At 41.6% G+C, this 13,336-nt stretch overlaps 1 protein-coding gene across 1 annotated transcript in view; it reads right to left on the bottom strand.

Moving 5' to 3' along the window:
* VPS41 (VPS41 subunit of HOPS complex) overlaps nucleotides 1-13,336 on the bottom strand; it is a 234,039-nt gene that overhangs the window by 147,296 nt on the left and 73,407 nt on the right. Inside the window, exon 5 of the mRNA XM_044293996.1 lies at nucleotides 4,065-4,139. Coding sequence (XP_044149931.1) covers nucleotides 4,065-4,139 — 75 coding nt within the window. The remainder of the gene's footprint in view (nucleotides 1-4,064; nucleotides 4,140-13,336) is intronic.

The following is a 13,336-nucleotide window of genomic DNA, read 5'->3' as shown; positions in this document are numbered from 1 at the left end:
TGACAGGGGGGGGTGTAGTGTAGTGTAGTGGTGTTTTGTTGTACTTTACACAGCTACCTGTGTCCTCTGGTAGTCGATCCAAACAAAAGGGTCCACCAGAGGACCAGGTAGCAGGTATATTAGACGCTGTTATCAAAACAGCATCTAATATACCTGTTAGGGGTTAAATAAAATCGCATCTCCAGCCTGCCAGCGAACGATCGCCGCTGGCAGGCTGGAGACCCTGTCTCTTACCTTCCGTTCCTGTGAATGCGCGCGCCTGTGTGCGCGCGTTCACAGGAAGTCTCGGCTCTCGCGAGATGACGCGCCTGGCGCGTCACTCTGCACAGAGCTGTCGCCTCCGGACCGCGGATCTGCGTTAGGCGGTCCGGAGGCGGTTAAAACCATACCTTTCTTTTGTCTGTATGTTAAACGGCTGAAGAGAAATCTGTGTTTTTACTCATATGCAAATGAGCAATTCAAGCACTCAGAGGCGGGGCTAAATATTCTGAGCACTGCTCTATAACACCCCCTATGCCCTGCATATGCCCTCCTCCCCTTGACTGACAGGTCCAGACAGCTGGCTGAGGGCAGAGCTGTGTCCTGGTGTAACGGATCTCCTGGCACCCTGACCGGATACCTCCGTCGAATGATGATCCTAGTGCTTCCCGAGGACTCCAAGCACTCCACTTGACACCGTAAGCGCTGCAGACCCCACAAACCGCCAAAGCTTGGTTGAGGTCTCACCGTCTCCTACCCACCCTGGACCTACGACAAGGCTCCAGGCTCCAGTGGGTGAACCTCTACTAAATCCAGAGAGCAGGAACAGCTCTTACAAGTGCTAATAGTATAGCCAGGGGAGTATAGCAAATCTTCAGCGTATAGCAATCCCCAGTGTCGATCAGTTACCCAAACACCAGCCTCAACATGATGAAGGTTACAACAGGAACTCTTTATTGAACACACAAGCATTGACTTATACACATTTTCCAACAAGGTTACCACCCACAGGGTTTTGTAAAAACAACCAACAAACACGTACAATACACTCCCACACAAAATCCTCCCCTCTGCCTGTGATACAATTATCTCACACAATGGGTTGATGTCATTATCACAGGCAGGAGAATACACAATGTCAACCGAGTCAAGTCAATTATCTCTCAGGACAAAGGGGAATCGCCAATACGCACGTGGGGACAATAGGACAGACATCACCTCTCAAATATACAATGTCCCACCCTTTACAGTACACATAGACATTTAACATATCCCAAAATGGCACGAATTAGACCAGGGGTTCATACGTTAGTAAAAGTCCTTTGTGAACAAAGGAAGCATGGCTGATGAGAGGGCCCATAATCCTGGGGCAAGAGGCTGGCAACCAGGCCTCTCCACCACCCAGTGGCGAGGTTGGTTTCGCCACATATCTCCTGTATACATGTGTATTATACACTCTCTGTAGTTTCCCCACACTGAGATCTGCTCAGAAAGCTAATCTACACATCACTGCTATATTCACAGGCAGAATGTATGATTATGAAGACATTGGTCATATGTATTAGCTCAGAAGTATAGAAGAAAAAAAACATGTACCGGTATTGTATTTGAAGATCCCAGGTTTGAATCTTAGTAGAGACTTAAGTACTTTTTCTTCTTCCATATTTATCCCATGAAAAGTCTATGTCCTTAAAATATTGAGAATAATGTTTTTTAGAAAGCTAATAAATATTACTGGTTTCTTCCTAATCATGTATTGTGTCTATGAATAAAGCAGTAACAGGTTTAAAAAAACCACTATTCTCAATATAGTAAGGCCTTATTATTATTATATGATTACATATTATTTATTATAGTATAGCCTTTTAATATGGATTTAAATAAAAAAACGTTAGGTAATAGGGACTCGAACTAGGGATGTCTATTTTCAAGGCAGATCACTAGAGCACTAAGCTACAGCATTACCACATAGAGATGCAGGGTTTTCTATGCTTATAAACTCACAGCACAGGTGTTTTCATAATCATACATTCTACCTGTGAATACAGCAGTGATATGTAGATTAGCTTTCTGAGCAGATCTCATTGTGGTGAGACTATAGCACGAAGAAATGTACATTATAAGCCAGGACACAGCTCGGCCCTCAGCGTGATGTCTAGCCCTGTCAGTTAAGGGGAGGGGGGCGTGTACAGAGCACAGGGGGTGTTACACACCAGTGCTCAGAATATTCAGCCCCGCCTCTAAGTGCTCGAATTGCTCATTTGCATATGAATAAAAACGCTGATTGCTCTGCAGCTGTTTAGCATACAGACAAAAGAAAGGTATGGTTTTAATCAGCATGATGAGCCCTACCAGGCAGTATGTCTGGTTTAATAGGGTTGATCCTGGTGACAGAGCCACTTTAAGAGAAGTGGAGGCCAATGTGTTGGATGGTGAGGCTCTAGCATAAAACCTACTTCAACTCTGATATATAGCTTTATTGCAGACTTTGTTTTGTGATTTAGAGTCCCAAATTCCCTGCAGAGACATACAGTTAAAAGGGTCATCCAATATTTTAATATTGACGACATATCCTTAGGATAGTTCATCAGTATCTGAACAGTGGGGGTTTAACACCCAGGACCCCTGCCAATCAGCTGCTTGAGAAGGCATCAGTGCTCCTGTGAGCGCTGTGGCCTTTTCCATGCTTATCAAGTACAGTGCCGTACATTGTATAGTGGCTGTGCTTGGTATTGCAGCTCAGCCCCATTAACTTCGATGGGGGTTAAGCTGTCCCTTAGTAGGGATCGAACGATTATCGGAGTTACCGATATTATCGGCCGATATTCATTATTTTTCAACTTATCGGTATCGGCATCTAACCTTGCCGATAACGCTGATAATGCGTTCAGCGTGCTATCACAGAACATGAGCACCCTCATGTTCCCTCAGTAGCACAGGGGAGAAGGAGTCACTCTCTCCCTCCCCCCTGTGCTGCACTGACAGGAGAGACGGGAGAAGGAGGGGCGGGCGCACTGTGCCACCAATGATAATTACTGTCCAATACAAATACAGGAGGCGGTGCCCAGCCTATATGATAGGAAGCTGCAATCAGCAGCAGTTAACCCCTTAGGTGCCGCACCTGAGGGGTTAACTGATGCCAATGATCGCAGTTCCCTGTCAGAGGCAGGTTGCCGGCTATGTGATTCTGCGCCGACACACCCGCCTCCTGTATTAAACGTTAATTATCATTGGTGGCGCAGTGCGCCCTCCCCAGTGTAAAAAACATCAGTGGCGCAATGAGCCCTCCCCCCATCCCCCAGTATTAAAAGTCATTAGTGGCAGTGGCCACAGGGTCCCCTCCCCTCCTCATCATTGGTGGCAGTGGCAGCTTCTGATTAGAGCCCCAGCAATGTAATCCTGGTGCTCTGATCGGTTACCATGGCAGCCAGATCGGTTACCATGGCAGCCAGGATGCTACTGAAGCCCTGGCTGCCATGGTAATCTCCCTGCTGCTGTGTATTATGCACAGGGCAGCAGGGACAGTGTGAAGTCCTATTCACTCTGATAGAGATCTATTAGGGTGAATAGGATAAGAGATATAAAGATCCCAGGTTTTAGCCCCTAAGTGGGGAAATAGTTATTAAATAAAAAGTAAAAAAACAAAAAACACTAAAAATATTAACTATAAATCACCCCCTTTCCCAATTTTACATAGAAAATATATAAACAATAAATAAATAAACATATCACATCGCCACATCCGTAAAGTCCAAGCTATTAAAATATTTATTTAAACAAAATCTCCTGTAACCGTAACAGAAACATATATATTTTTTTAAATGAAAATGCACAGAATATCGGTATAAGTTATCGGCTATCGGCCTGAAAGTTCACAGGTTATCGGTATCCACTCTAAAAATCAATATCGGTCGATCCCTAGTGCCTAGGCCATGTGACCAATGAATGTGTTATCACTCAGTCTAGGGAATATGAATTTTATAGTATGTATTAAAGAAATTTCGAAAATGACAGATATTTCTAGCGGTCCCTTATAAAAAAAAGAAAATGTGACAATATCACATCACCAAATGAATAAGAAATACCTTGCCATCCTCTGCACAGACGCCTACATGCTCCCCACTTTCATCCAGGCTGATCTGATTGATCTTCACAGTGCTCTGCGAAATAAAAGAATATGAGAATAGGGAAACAATCACAAACAAAACAAATCCTGTCTTTTAGTTATTAATGTCCTAAACTACAGTACATCATATGTTCAAATTATGAAAAATAATCATATATATTCATATTACATTTGCCATGTGCTAAAATCAATGTTTCAAGTATTATCGTATATGACTCATGTTTACTAGCTTATTCAGGTGTCAGATACATAACTAATTCTCATACTGTACATGGACAGAAAATCAGTCTGGTCAGTCTTTTTTCTTATAAAGTGCAAACACATCGGGGTAGATTTATCAAGACTGGTGTAAAGGAAAACGGTCTTAGTTGCCCATAACAACAAATCAGATTCCACATTTCATCTTTTAGAGTTCATCTGGAAAATTAAAAGTGGAATCTGACTGGTAGCGAAGCGCAACTAAGCCAGTTTTCTTTACACCAGTTTTGGTAACTTTCCCCTATTGCATTTTTCATCGTAACATTGTTCTGAGGGCACAAATCAGTTCTGTAAAGCATTAAAATGTGTGCACATCCCACAGGCCACATAGGCAACATGGTGAGGTTGACTTTATTAAGATGCTCAAACACATGGAAGACCATCTAATGTGTCTGAGGTCTCCCAACTCTTCTTGATCAGCAGATGTTAGGCGAAAAGATGTGGCTGTTAAATTTCAACATCCCGCTAGAGGCTTTCTCCACCTTCAGAACATATTTATGCCTGACCAGGTCATCTATAGGGAGGGGTTGAAAGAGAGATCTTTTGATCAAACAAATCAACAGCTAATATAAAGTAAAAATTCAGATGCACACTGCTCTTTCCATAAAAGCTGGGGTTTTCATCCACAGGTCTCTACCACAAATGTCTTAGGGATCCTGGTTAGATCTTCCAAAAAGCCACACAACTTAGGTAACCGAATACTGGTTTCTGTTGATGAATCAGATGTGAAACCCTGGGTTGGGCAAGTTTCTCTAGAGATAGTTTAAACCAGGCATGTCCAAACTGTGGCCCTCCAGCTATTGCAAAACTACAACTCCCAGCATGCCCTAATAGCTGTAAGCTATCCAGGCATGCTGGGAGTTGTAGTTTTGGAACAGCTGGAGGGCCACCGTTTGGACATGCCTGGTTTAAACTGTTAACACGCACATGTCTCCACCACAAAAGTCTTAGGGGTCATGGGTAGATCTTCCAAAAAGTCAAACAATCAAGGTAACTTAATACTGGTTTACGAAGCAGATGTAATGGGCAAGTTGACCTGGAGATACTTTTATCTTTTGATATATGCGGTTACATTTTATACCTTGTAAGTGCAGAAAATCTTGCAGTTTGATATTGTTAATGTGGCAGTGCTTCACTATTTCAATTCACAACAATGCCGCAGCGCCTGTACGTTACAGACTGGATCAAGGACTTTAAATATTTTTTTCTTGTTAGGCCACCAGCCAACTAAAGTATATGGGCAGCCTTATGGAGCACAAGGTATGGCTGCAGGCTGTATGTTAAGGAACTTAAAGGAGCAATCATGGAAAAACGTCTACTATGCTATGCCTAGTGCAGGCCTGAAGGGGCAGTACAGTTGACATGTATGTTCTGTCTTTGAATCCCTGTGTCATGCAGAAGTACTGTGTCACTGATCAATTACTTGTTGCTCTTAGGACTCAGAGTAGAGTAGCTGTAGAGGGATGAGAAGTTGTCTCCTCTATCTCTGCAATAATTCAAGATGTCAGGCAGCCCATAACTGGCACATTAACTAAAACAGGAATTCACAAGGCATAAACAGGAACCTCTACATTAATCTTTAATTTAAAAAAAACATATGGTACAATATAAAGGCAAAAAATGATGGAATCCGTCTCTAACTTTATGGACATTTGTGTGCTCAAGTCAAACACTACATCTCTAACTTATTGTAGGGAATTAATGCTCAAAACAAAAGCTCAGAAATACTCCAGTATTAAAGGACGTTGATACTGATGACTTCTCAATAGCATAGGCCATCAATATCAGATTGGTGGGCATCCAACAACCTACACACCCACAAAACAAGGAACTGTGGCCACCAGAACTAACAGTGTTTGGAGCAGACAGCAACGTACATGGTGTAGTGGCTATGCCAGGTTACTGCAGCACGGCCCCTATTCATTAGTATGGGGGCTGCGTTACAGTAACCAGGCACGGCTACTACACAGTGTACGGAGCTGTCCGTTTCTGGCATCATATACTGTTAGGTCTGCCAGTTGATTGGTGGGGATGCCAGATGTCGGACCCCAACTAATCTCATATTGATGACCTATCATAATGAAAACATCTTTAATTTACTTTTTGAATTTTATATGGTGTCCACATAGTTATAACAGAGTTGATCAATTTTTTCTGCCATTGAATCAGCAGCATTATAAAACCAACAGAAGTCTGAGATTTATCAAGGTTTATTCACCATAGCATCAACATACAGAAATTCAAAACTATAAAATAAAAAATCACTTTATATGATACTACCTAAAGTTGTAAAACAGAGGTTCGAGAATGTTCTATGTACAACAGGGGGGTGAGACAAGTACAAAATTGTGAACTTGGAATGTATTCCCTTGACTACTTAATATTTCTCAAGCTACCACTTGGAGAACCTTTAACACAGAAGAAAATATGGTTTGAACAAGTTTAAATCTACTGTCTGTACTGAGGAATTTTTCTCCTAAGGAATCGTTAAGACTCCAGCAGGATTCTAGGAATGACCCAAAGGCAATATTTCTGGAGATAATAACTAAGGGAGACATCTGTAAATGTAATTTCACAGAATTTTAACAAAGGTAAAATATATAGAATTACCATAATATGTAATACTTACACCGTGAGCTGCCAATAGTAGAATTAACTAGACAGCACTGTGGTTTCCATAGAAACTTTTAAGATGACCTTTTACCTTCCAAGCTTCCACTTTACAAGATATACTCATAATATATTATTTGGCTCGATGAGCAGATGTCTATGATTATAGCAGACTGTGTCCATCACAGAAACCATAAGGAACTGGGAGTTCTATACAGTCGAATCCCATTATTATGATAACAAGCTAACATCCAGAGTAACTGCCATAGGCAGTTGAGGTTAGGAGTGACTCAATAAGGCCCTGGTAGGTTGTCACAGGTATTTGAAGCCATGCTAACTGTAGTGAATATCACAGCTGCTGGAGGGTGTGTGGGGAAGGATCCATAGAGAGAACATGACGATCGTGATGGCCCCACAGATGCTCAATTGGGTTCAAATCTGGGGAATTATGGGCCACTGTAGTACGTGGGAGTCTTGGCCATGCTCTTCCAACCAATGTTGGACATTTCTAGCCATGTGACATGTCGAATTGACTTGTTGAAAGGCAAGTATGGGTGTATGTGATCTGCAAGGATGGATGGAGGAACCCAAACTCGACAGTGCCTTCCATATGGATGAGCGGGCACAGTGAATGCCACAAAAATATTCCCCAGATCATACTGCTACCATTACCGGCTTCTGTTCTTCCAGTAATGGTTGCAAAGTGTTTGTTCTGCGAAGTTTCCTCACCTGACACGCCAACGTTCATCCGTTCAATTAAAAAGAAAGCGTCAAATCAGTGAAAACAACCCTTTGCCAATCAGAGGCGATCTAATTCTGCATACTGCCATGAAAAATGAAAATACTGCCACAACTGATGTTCACCTCTCACATCAATGGCATGTGCTGCTCCGCAGTTTGCATATTGCCTATTCGCAATGTTGCAGTTTGTCCACTCACGATACGTCTTCACCACAGCAACACGCGAACAGTTCACAAACTGCACAGTTTCAGAAATACTGCCACACTTGCCTGAAAGCCAATAATTATCCCTGTTTGGAACGCTAATAAATTGCCCCTTTTACCCATGACAGCAACGAGGGATGTGTGTGCAAACAGCCTATCACACACCTTATATACCCAGCAAGCCAACTCGCCACACGTGACTTCCTTCACGAGATACGTGCTGCCTACGTCGAAACTAGGAAGTGGATATAATAATGTGACTCAGTTGTGTATTAGTTTAGTAGTTTTAGCATATAGTAAATAAGCCAGCATTCAAAGCAGTATGTTTACGACAGTTCTGTCCTAATTATGGCTTGGTTTTTGCTCTAACATACATTCTCTGGGACATCGACACAATTCTAACATTTTTGGCTCTATACACCACCACAATAGATTTGAAATGAAACTAACAAGATGTGCTTTAACTGCAGACTGTCAGCTTTAATTTGAGGGTATTTACATCCAAATCAGGTGAACGGTGTAGGAATTACAACAGTTTGCATATGTGCATCCCACTTGTTAAGGGACCAAAAGTAATGGGACAGTTGGCTTCTCAGCTGTTCCATGGCCAGGTGTGTGTTATTCCCTCATTATCCCAATTACAATGAGCAGATACATGGTCCAGAGTTCATTTCAAGTGTGCTATTTGCATTTGGAATCTGTTGCTGTCAACTCTCAAGATGAGATCCAAAAAAAAAAAAAAAAAAGGAACACACCGGTGAGCTCAGCAACACGAAAAACCCCGGAGGACCACGGAAAACAACTGTGGTGGATGACCAAAGAACTCTTTACCTGGTGAGGAAAACACCCTTCACAACAGTTGGCCAGATCAAGAACACTCTCCAGGAGGTAGGTGTATGTGTGTCAAAGTCAACAATCAAGAGAAGACTTCACCAGAGTGAATACAGAGGGTTCACCACAAGATGTAAACCATTGGTGAGCCTCAAAAACAGGAAGGGAAGATTAAAGTTTGCCAAACATCAGTTCTGGAACAACATCGTATGGACAGATGAGACCAAGATCAACTTGTACCAGAGTGATGGGAAGAGAAGAGTATGGAGAAGGAAAGGAACTGCTCATGATCCTAAGCATACCACCTCATCAGTGAAGCATGGTGGTGGTAGTGTCATGGCGTGGCATGTATGGCTGCCAATGGAACTGGTTCTCTTGTATTTATTGATGATGTGACTGCTGACAAAAGCAGCAGGATGAATTCTAAAGTGTTTCGGGCAATATTATCTGCTCATATTCAGCCAAATGCTTCAGAACTCATTGGATGGCGCTTCACAGTGCAGATGGACAATGACCCAAAGCATACTGCAAAAGCAACCAAAGAGTTTTTTAAGGGAAAGAAGTGGAATGTTATGCAATGGCCAAGTCAACCACCTGACCTGAATCCGATTGAGCATGCATTTCACTTGCTGAAGACAAAACTGAAGGGAAAATGCCCCAAGAACAAGCAGGAACTGAAGACAGTTGCAGTAGAGGCCTGGCACAATATCACCAGGGATAAAACCCAGCATCTGGTGATGTCTATGCGTTCCATACTTCGGGCTGTAATTGACTGCAAAGGATTTGCAACCAAGTCTTAAAAAGTAAAAATTAGATTTATGATTATTATTCTGTCCCAATACTTTTGGTCCCGTGACAAGTGGGAGGCACATATGCAAACTGTTGCAATTCCTACACAGTTCACCTGATTTGGATGTAAATACCCTCAAATTAAAGAGGACAGTCTGCAGTTAAAGCACATCTTGTTATTTTAATTTCAAATCCATTGTGGTGGTGTATAGAGCCAAAAATGCTAGCATTGTGTTGATGTCCCAATATTTATGGACCTGACTGTAGACAGGTCTCCCAAATCATGTCCAGTCAACTGAATTTACTATAGGTGGACTCCAATCAAGGTGTAGAAACATCTCAAAGATGATGAAGAGAAATGGGAGTCCCCCAGAGCCAAATTTCAAGTGTCACAGCAAAGGGTCTGAATACTTATGTCAACGCAAAATGTTCTTTTCACTTTTCAATTATGGGGTATTGAGTACAGACAGATGGAGGAAAACATAATTTTTTTTATTTTTTATTGAAGCACAAGGCCACAACATAACAAAATGTGAAAAAATGTAAAGACTCCGAAAGCTTTCCAAATGCACTGTACTTGAATAACAACTCCTTTAAGTGGGTTCTGTGGGACTGAAATATTAATTACCTATTATTAGCCAGTTGTAGAAGGTCCAGGGTTGGAAACAGGCACCAGAACTACATCGCTCCATCCACTATTTAGTGGCCGAGGCTGGTAACTGCGGAGCTGCTCCATGCTTATTTGCACAGTCAATGTCTGGCCCGATCCTGGTTATTTGCTAATATAGTTATTTAAAGGAGATGGCTTTCTACCCTGTCAATACTATTTAAAAAGATGTTTGTAAAAATATTTCAAGGTTCCTGTTCTAGTCAGCCCGTTACTTTCTTATTTTCTGAAGACAAAGTGTGCGGCGCAGTAATCCACCTTATGCAATATTCAATTACTTAATGTAAAACACTAGAAATAAATACACTTAGTATAGATTCTGTCAGCTCTTCAATTAGGAATAAATTTAAGAGTTGTTGAGGAGGCCTCTTTTAATTGTGTTCTTTTGTGGAAACTCCATCTCCCTGGAGGATCATCACCATTCTGCTTATATTATCAGTCCCCCAATGGTGAACTTGAGAAATCAATTCACTAATGTATAATTTGTAAAACTTCCCTTACTAACAAATGGATAATTGATTCTTTCACAAATGCTGCATCCCAGCGGAACTGAAGTAGAGTGGATAAGAAACTGGAGCTGGGAATGCACTTTAAGTCAGAGACAATGCAATATTTAAGTAACTAGTTGTTTACCAATCAGGCATCATAAAATAAATCTTCCAACAATACTCACAGTCTAAAGGGCCCTTTACACAGGCCAAGAATCGGCTAGATAATTACTAACAAGAGTTCATTGGAATGCTCGTTATCGATTATCTGGTGGTGTAAAGGTCCTGTCAATTATCCCATGAACAAGCAAAGCGCATCTGTCATGTGGTCACCCAAATCATCTTTGGCGGGCATTAGATTGCGCTGTCTAAGCAGCCTCTGCTTCCGCCAAACAACGATTCTGTATGGGGACGAGCAATAATATTAGCGAGCATTCTCCCCATACTATGCAGGAAATTGTTGCATGTAAATGTGGCAGTCTCCTTCAAGGACGAGCAGGCGCTTCCTGGGATGGAGCGCTTCTTTCCAAACAATCGCCTGCTAGACGAAGTTCACACTTTTTATTGTGGCATGGAGAACCGAAGAGGGTGCACTACTGCAAAAAAAACTCAGTAAGGCTCAGTTCACATCTCATTTTTGCACACATTTAGCTTCCGCAGTACGTTCTAATTGTGCCCACAGGCTCCCATGCATCCAGTGTATACTTACGCCAAATGCCTTTATCATCGGTATATACAGGAAAGCTTAGACTACCAAGTTTTCCAATACAGAGGAATTCAGTAAAACAACAAATACCACGCGGTACAAATTTCATGCAGATGTTTTGCCGAACCAAGGACCCCAGCTCTGCAAGGCACAATAAAGCCTATGTAAGATTATTAATCAGTATCCATCTCAATCTACTTTACTAGTAATAACAAGCTCCGCTGTGGGAAAACCTAATATAATGAAATTCAGTCACCGGTAAATGCTCTAATAAAATAGTATGGAATTTCTTCTTCTACCTGCTTGAATACTCCGACAAAAGCTCAGCAGGGATTTTAATCAGAGCTGATGACTGCCACTCGATGCAAACTTGTGGGTATGAGTTACCTCTTGTGCATGGCTATAAACATTGTGTGTGAGATTTTTGGGTGTATGTCCAACAATACATTCAGGTTAGGGGATCAGTGGTATCGCCAGAGGAACAGGACGGCCATGGGGACTTCAGCGGCATGTACTTTTGCAGATAGATTTACTCAGTCGACAATCCATTAAGTACATAAAAATGTTTTTGAGGTATGATATGTTTATTGTTTGATCTGGGTCAAGAGACCAATTTGATAACTTTCTGGACTAATTCAAAGAAATGAGATGAATAAGAAATTTTCATCAAAGTTTATAGAAAGGAGTATTTAATTTTTTAGATGTCCTGGATACTGTGGAAGAAGTTACTGTAATAACTATGGGCTTTAGGAAACCCAATGCCACAAACTCACTATTGCATTATAAAAGTAGAAAATCGGCGGTACTATATAGGCAGTTAAATAGTCAAGATACAGATTATTTTTCGTTCAAGCTCAAGAACTAAAAGGTAGGGTTATTGTAATGAGGTTACCCTAGCAAAGAACTGGATAAAGCCATCGACAGGGCCAGTAAAATAAAACAAAGATCTGCTTTTTGGGCAAAGAAAACAAAGAGAAAACAATAGGTTTGTATTTTCTTTTAAATACAGCCCTGCAGCAGACATTATAGGCAGAGCTATACTTAAAAATCGGCACCTATTGAAGTACGATGCAGCTCTAGAGAAATTCACTGCTCAAAAACCCTTGATTGCGTTCAGGAAGAAAGTTACCATTAGAAAGAAACTGGTCAAAAGTGACTTCAGTATTAAAAAAGACTGGCTTACGTCATCGATTCCGAAAGGTAATTACAAGTCCGGCGATTGTTCCTTTTGTAAGTACAATATGCAGACGCAGTTGTTGACGACAAGAAGTATAGAGAATAAAGAGCGACATTTCATCAATTGCCGCACAAAATTTGTAGTGTATGTTCTATGTTGTCCTTGTGGCCACTTTTATATGGGAACGACAATTAGGCGTCTTTTTGAGGGACTTAGGGCAGACAGGCAGAGGCTCCCCACACCTGATTGAGCACATCAGGTAGGTACATAACAGTGACGTTTGCCAGCATAGAAAGTGTTAATACTCTTGCAGTAGGGGAGAAGATCGTCAAAGAATTCTACTCCAGAGGGAAGCAAGCTGGATTACTAAATGTAATGTGATGGGAGCACTAGGATTAAATGATAAGAATGACATCAGCGTATTATTGCAAGTAGAGATGAGCCAATCGAAGTTGACGAAGTGGAATTCAATCCGAATTTCAGGAAAAATGTGATTCGTCCCAAAGTCGAATTACCTCTTGCTTCGTGGTAACAAATAAAAAATTTTCTAAAATTGGTGCTGCACATGTTACAAAGTGAAAGTAAGAAGCCTGGGAACGAGGGAGCACTCACAATGCCATGCAGACAGCCAACCAGCAGATCGACAGCCCCTGTGATGTCACAGGCATATAAAAAGTCTCCGCCATTTTACAATGAAATTAGTGCAGGGAGAAACGTTACAGGCGCCAGGGACAGTGATTAGGAAAGACTTCATTCACAA

Source organism: Bufo gargarizans, chromosome 5, assembly GCF_014858855.1.
Source record: "Bufo gargarizans isolate SCDJY-AF-19 chromosome 5, ASM1485885v1, whole genome shotgun sequence".
In the NCBI taxonomy this organism is placed as follows: Eukaryota; Metazoa; Chordata; class Amphibia; order Anura; family Bufonidae; genus Bufo; species Bufo gargarizans.
Note: the sequence above shows the minus strand (reverse complement) of the source record. Positions and strands in the feature narration are given on the sequence as shown.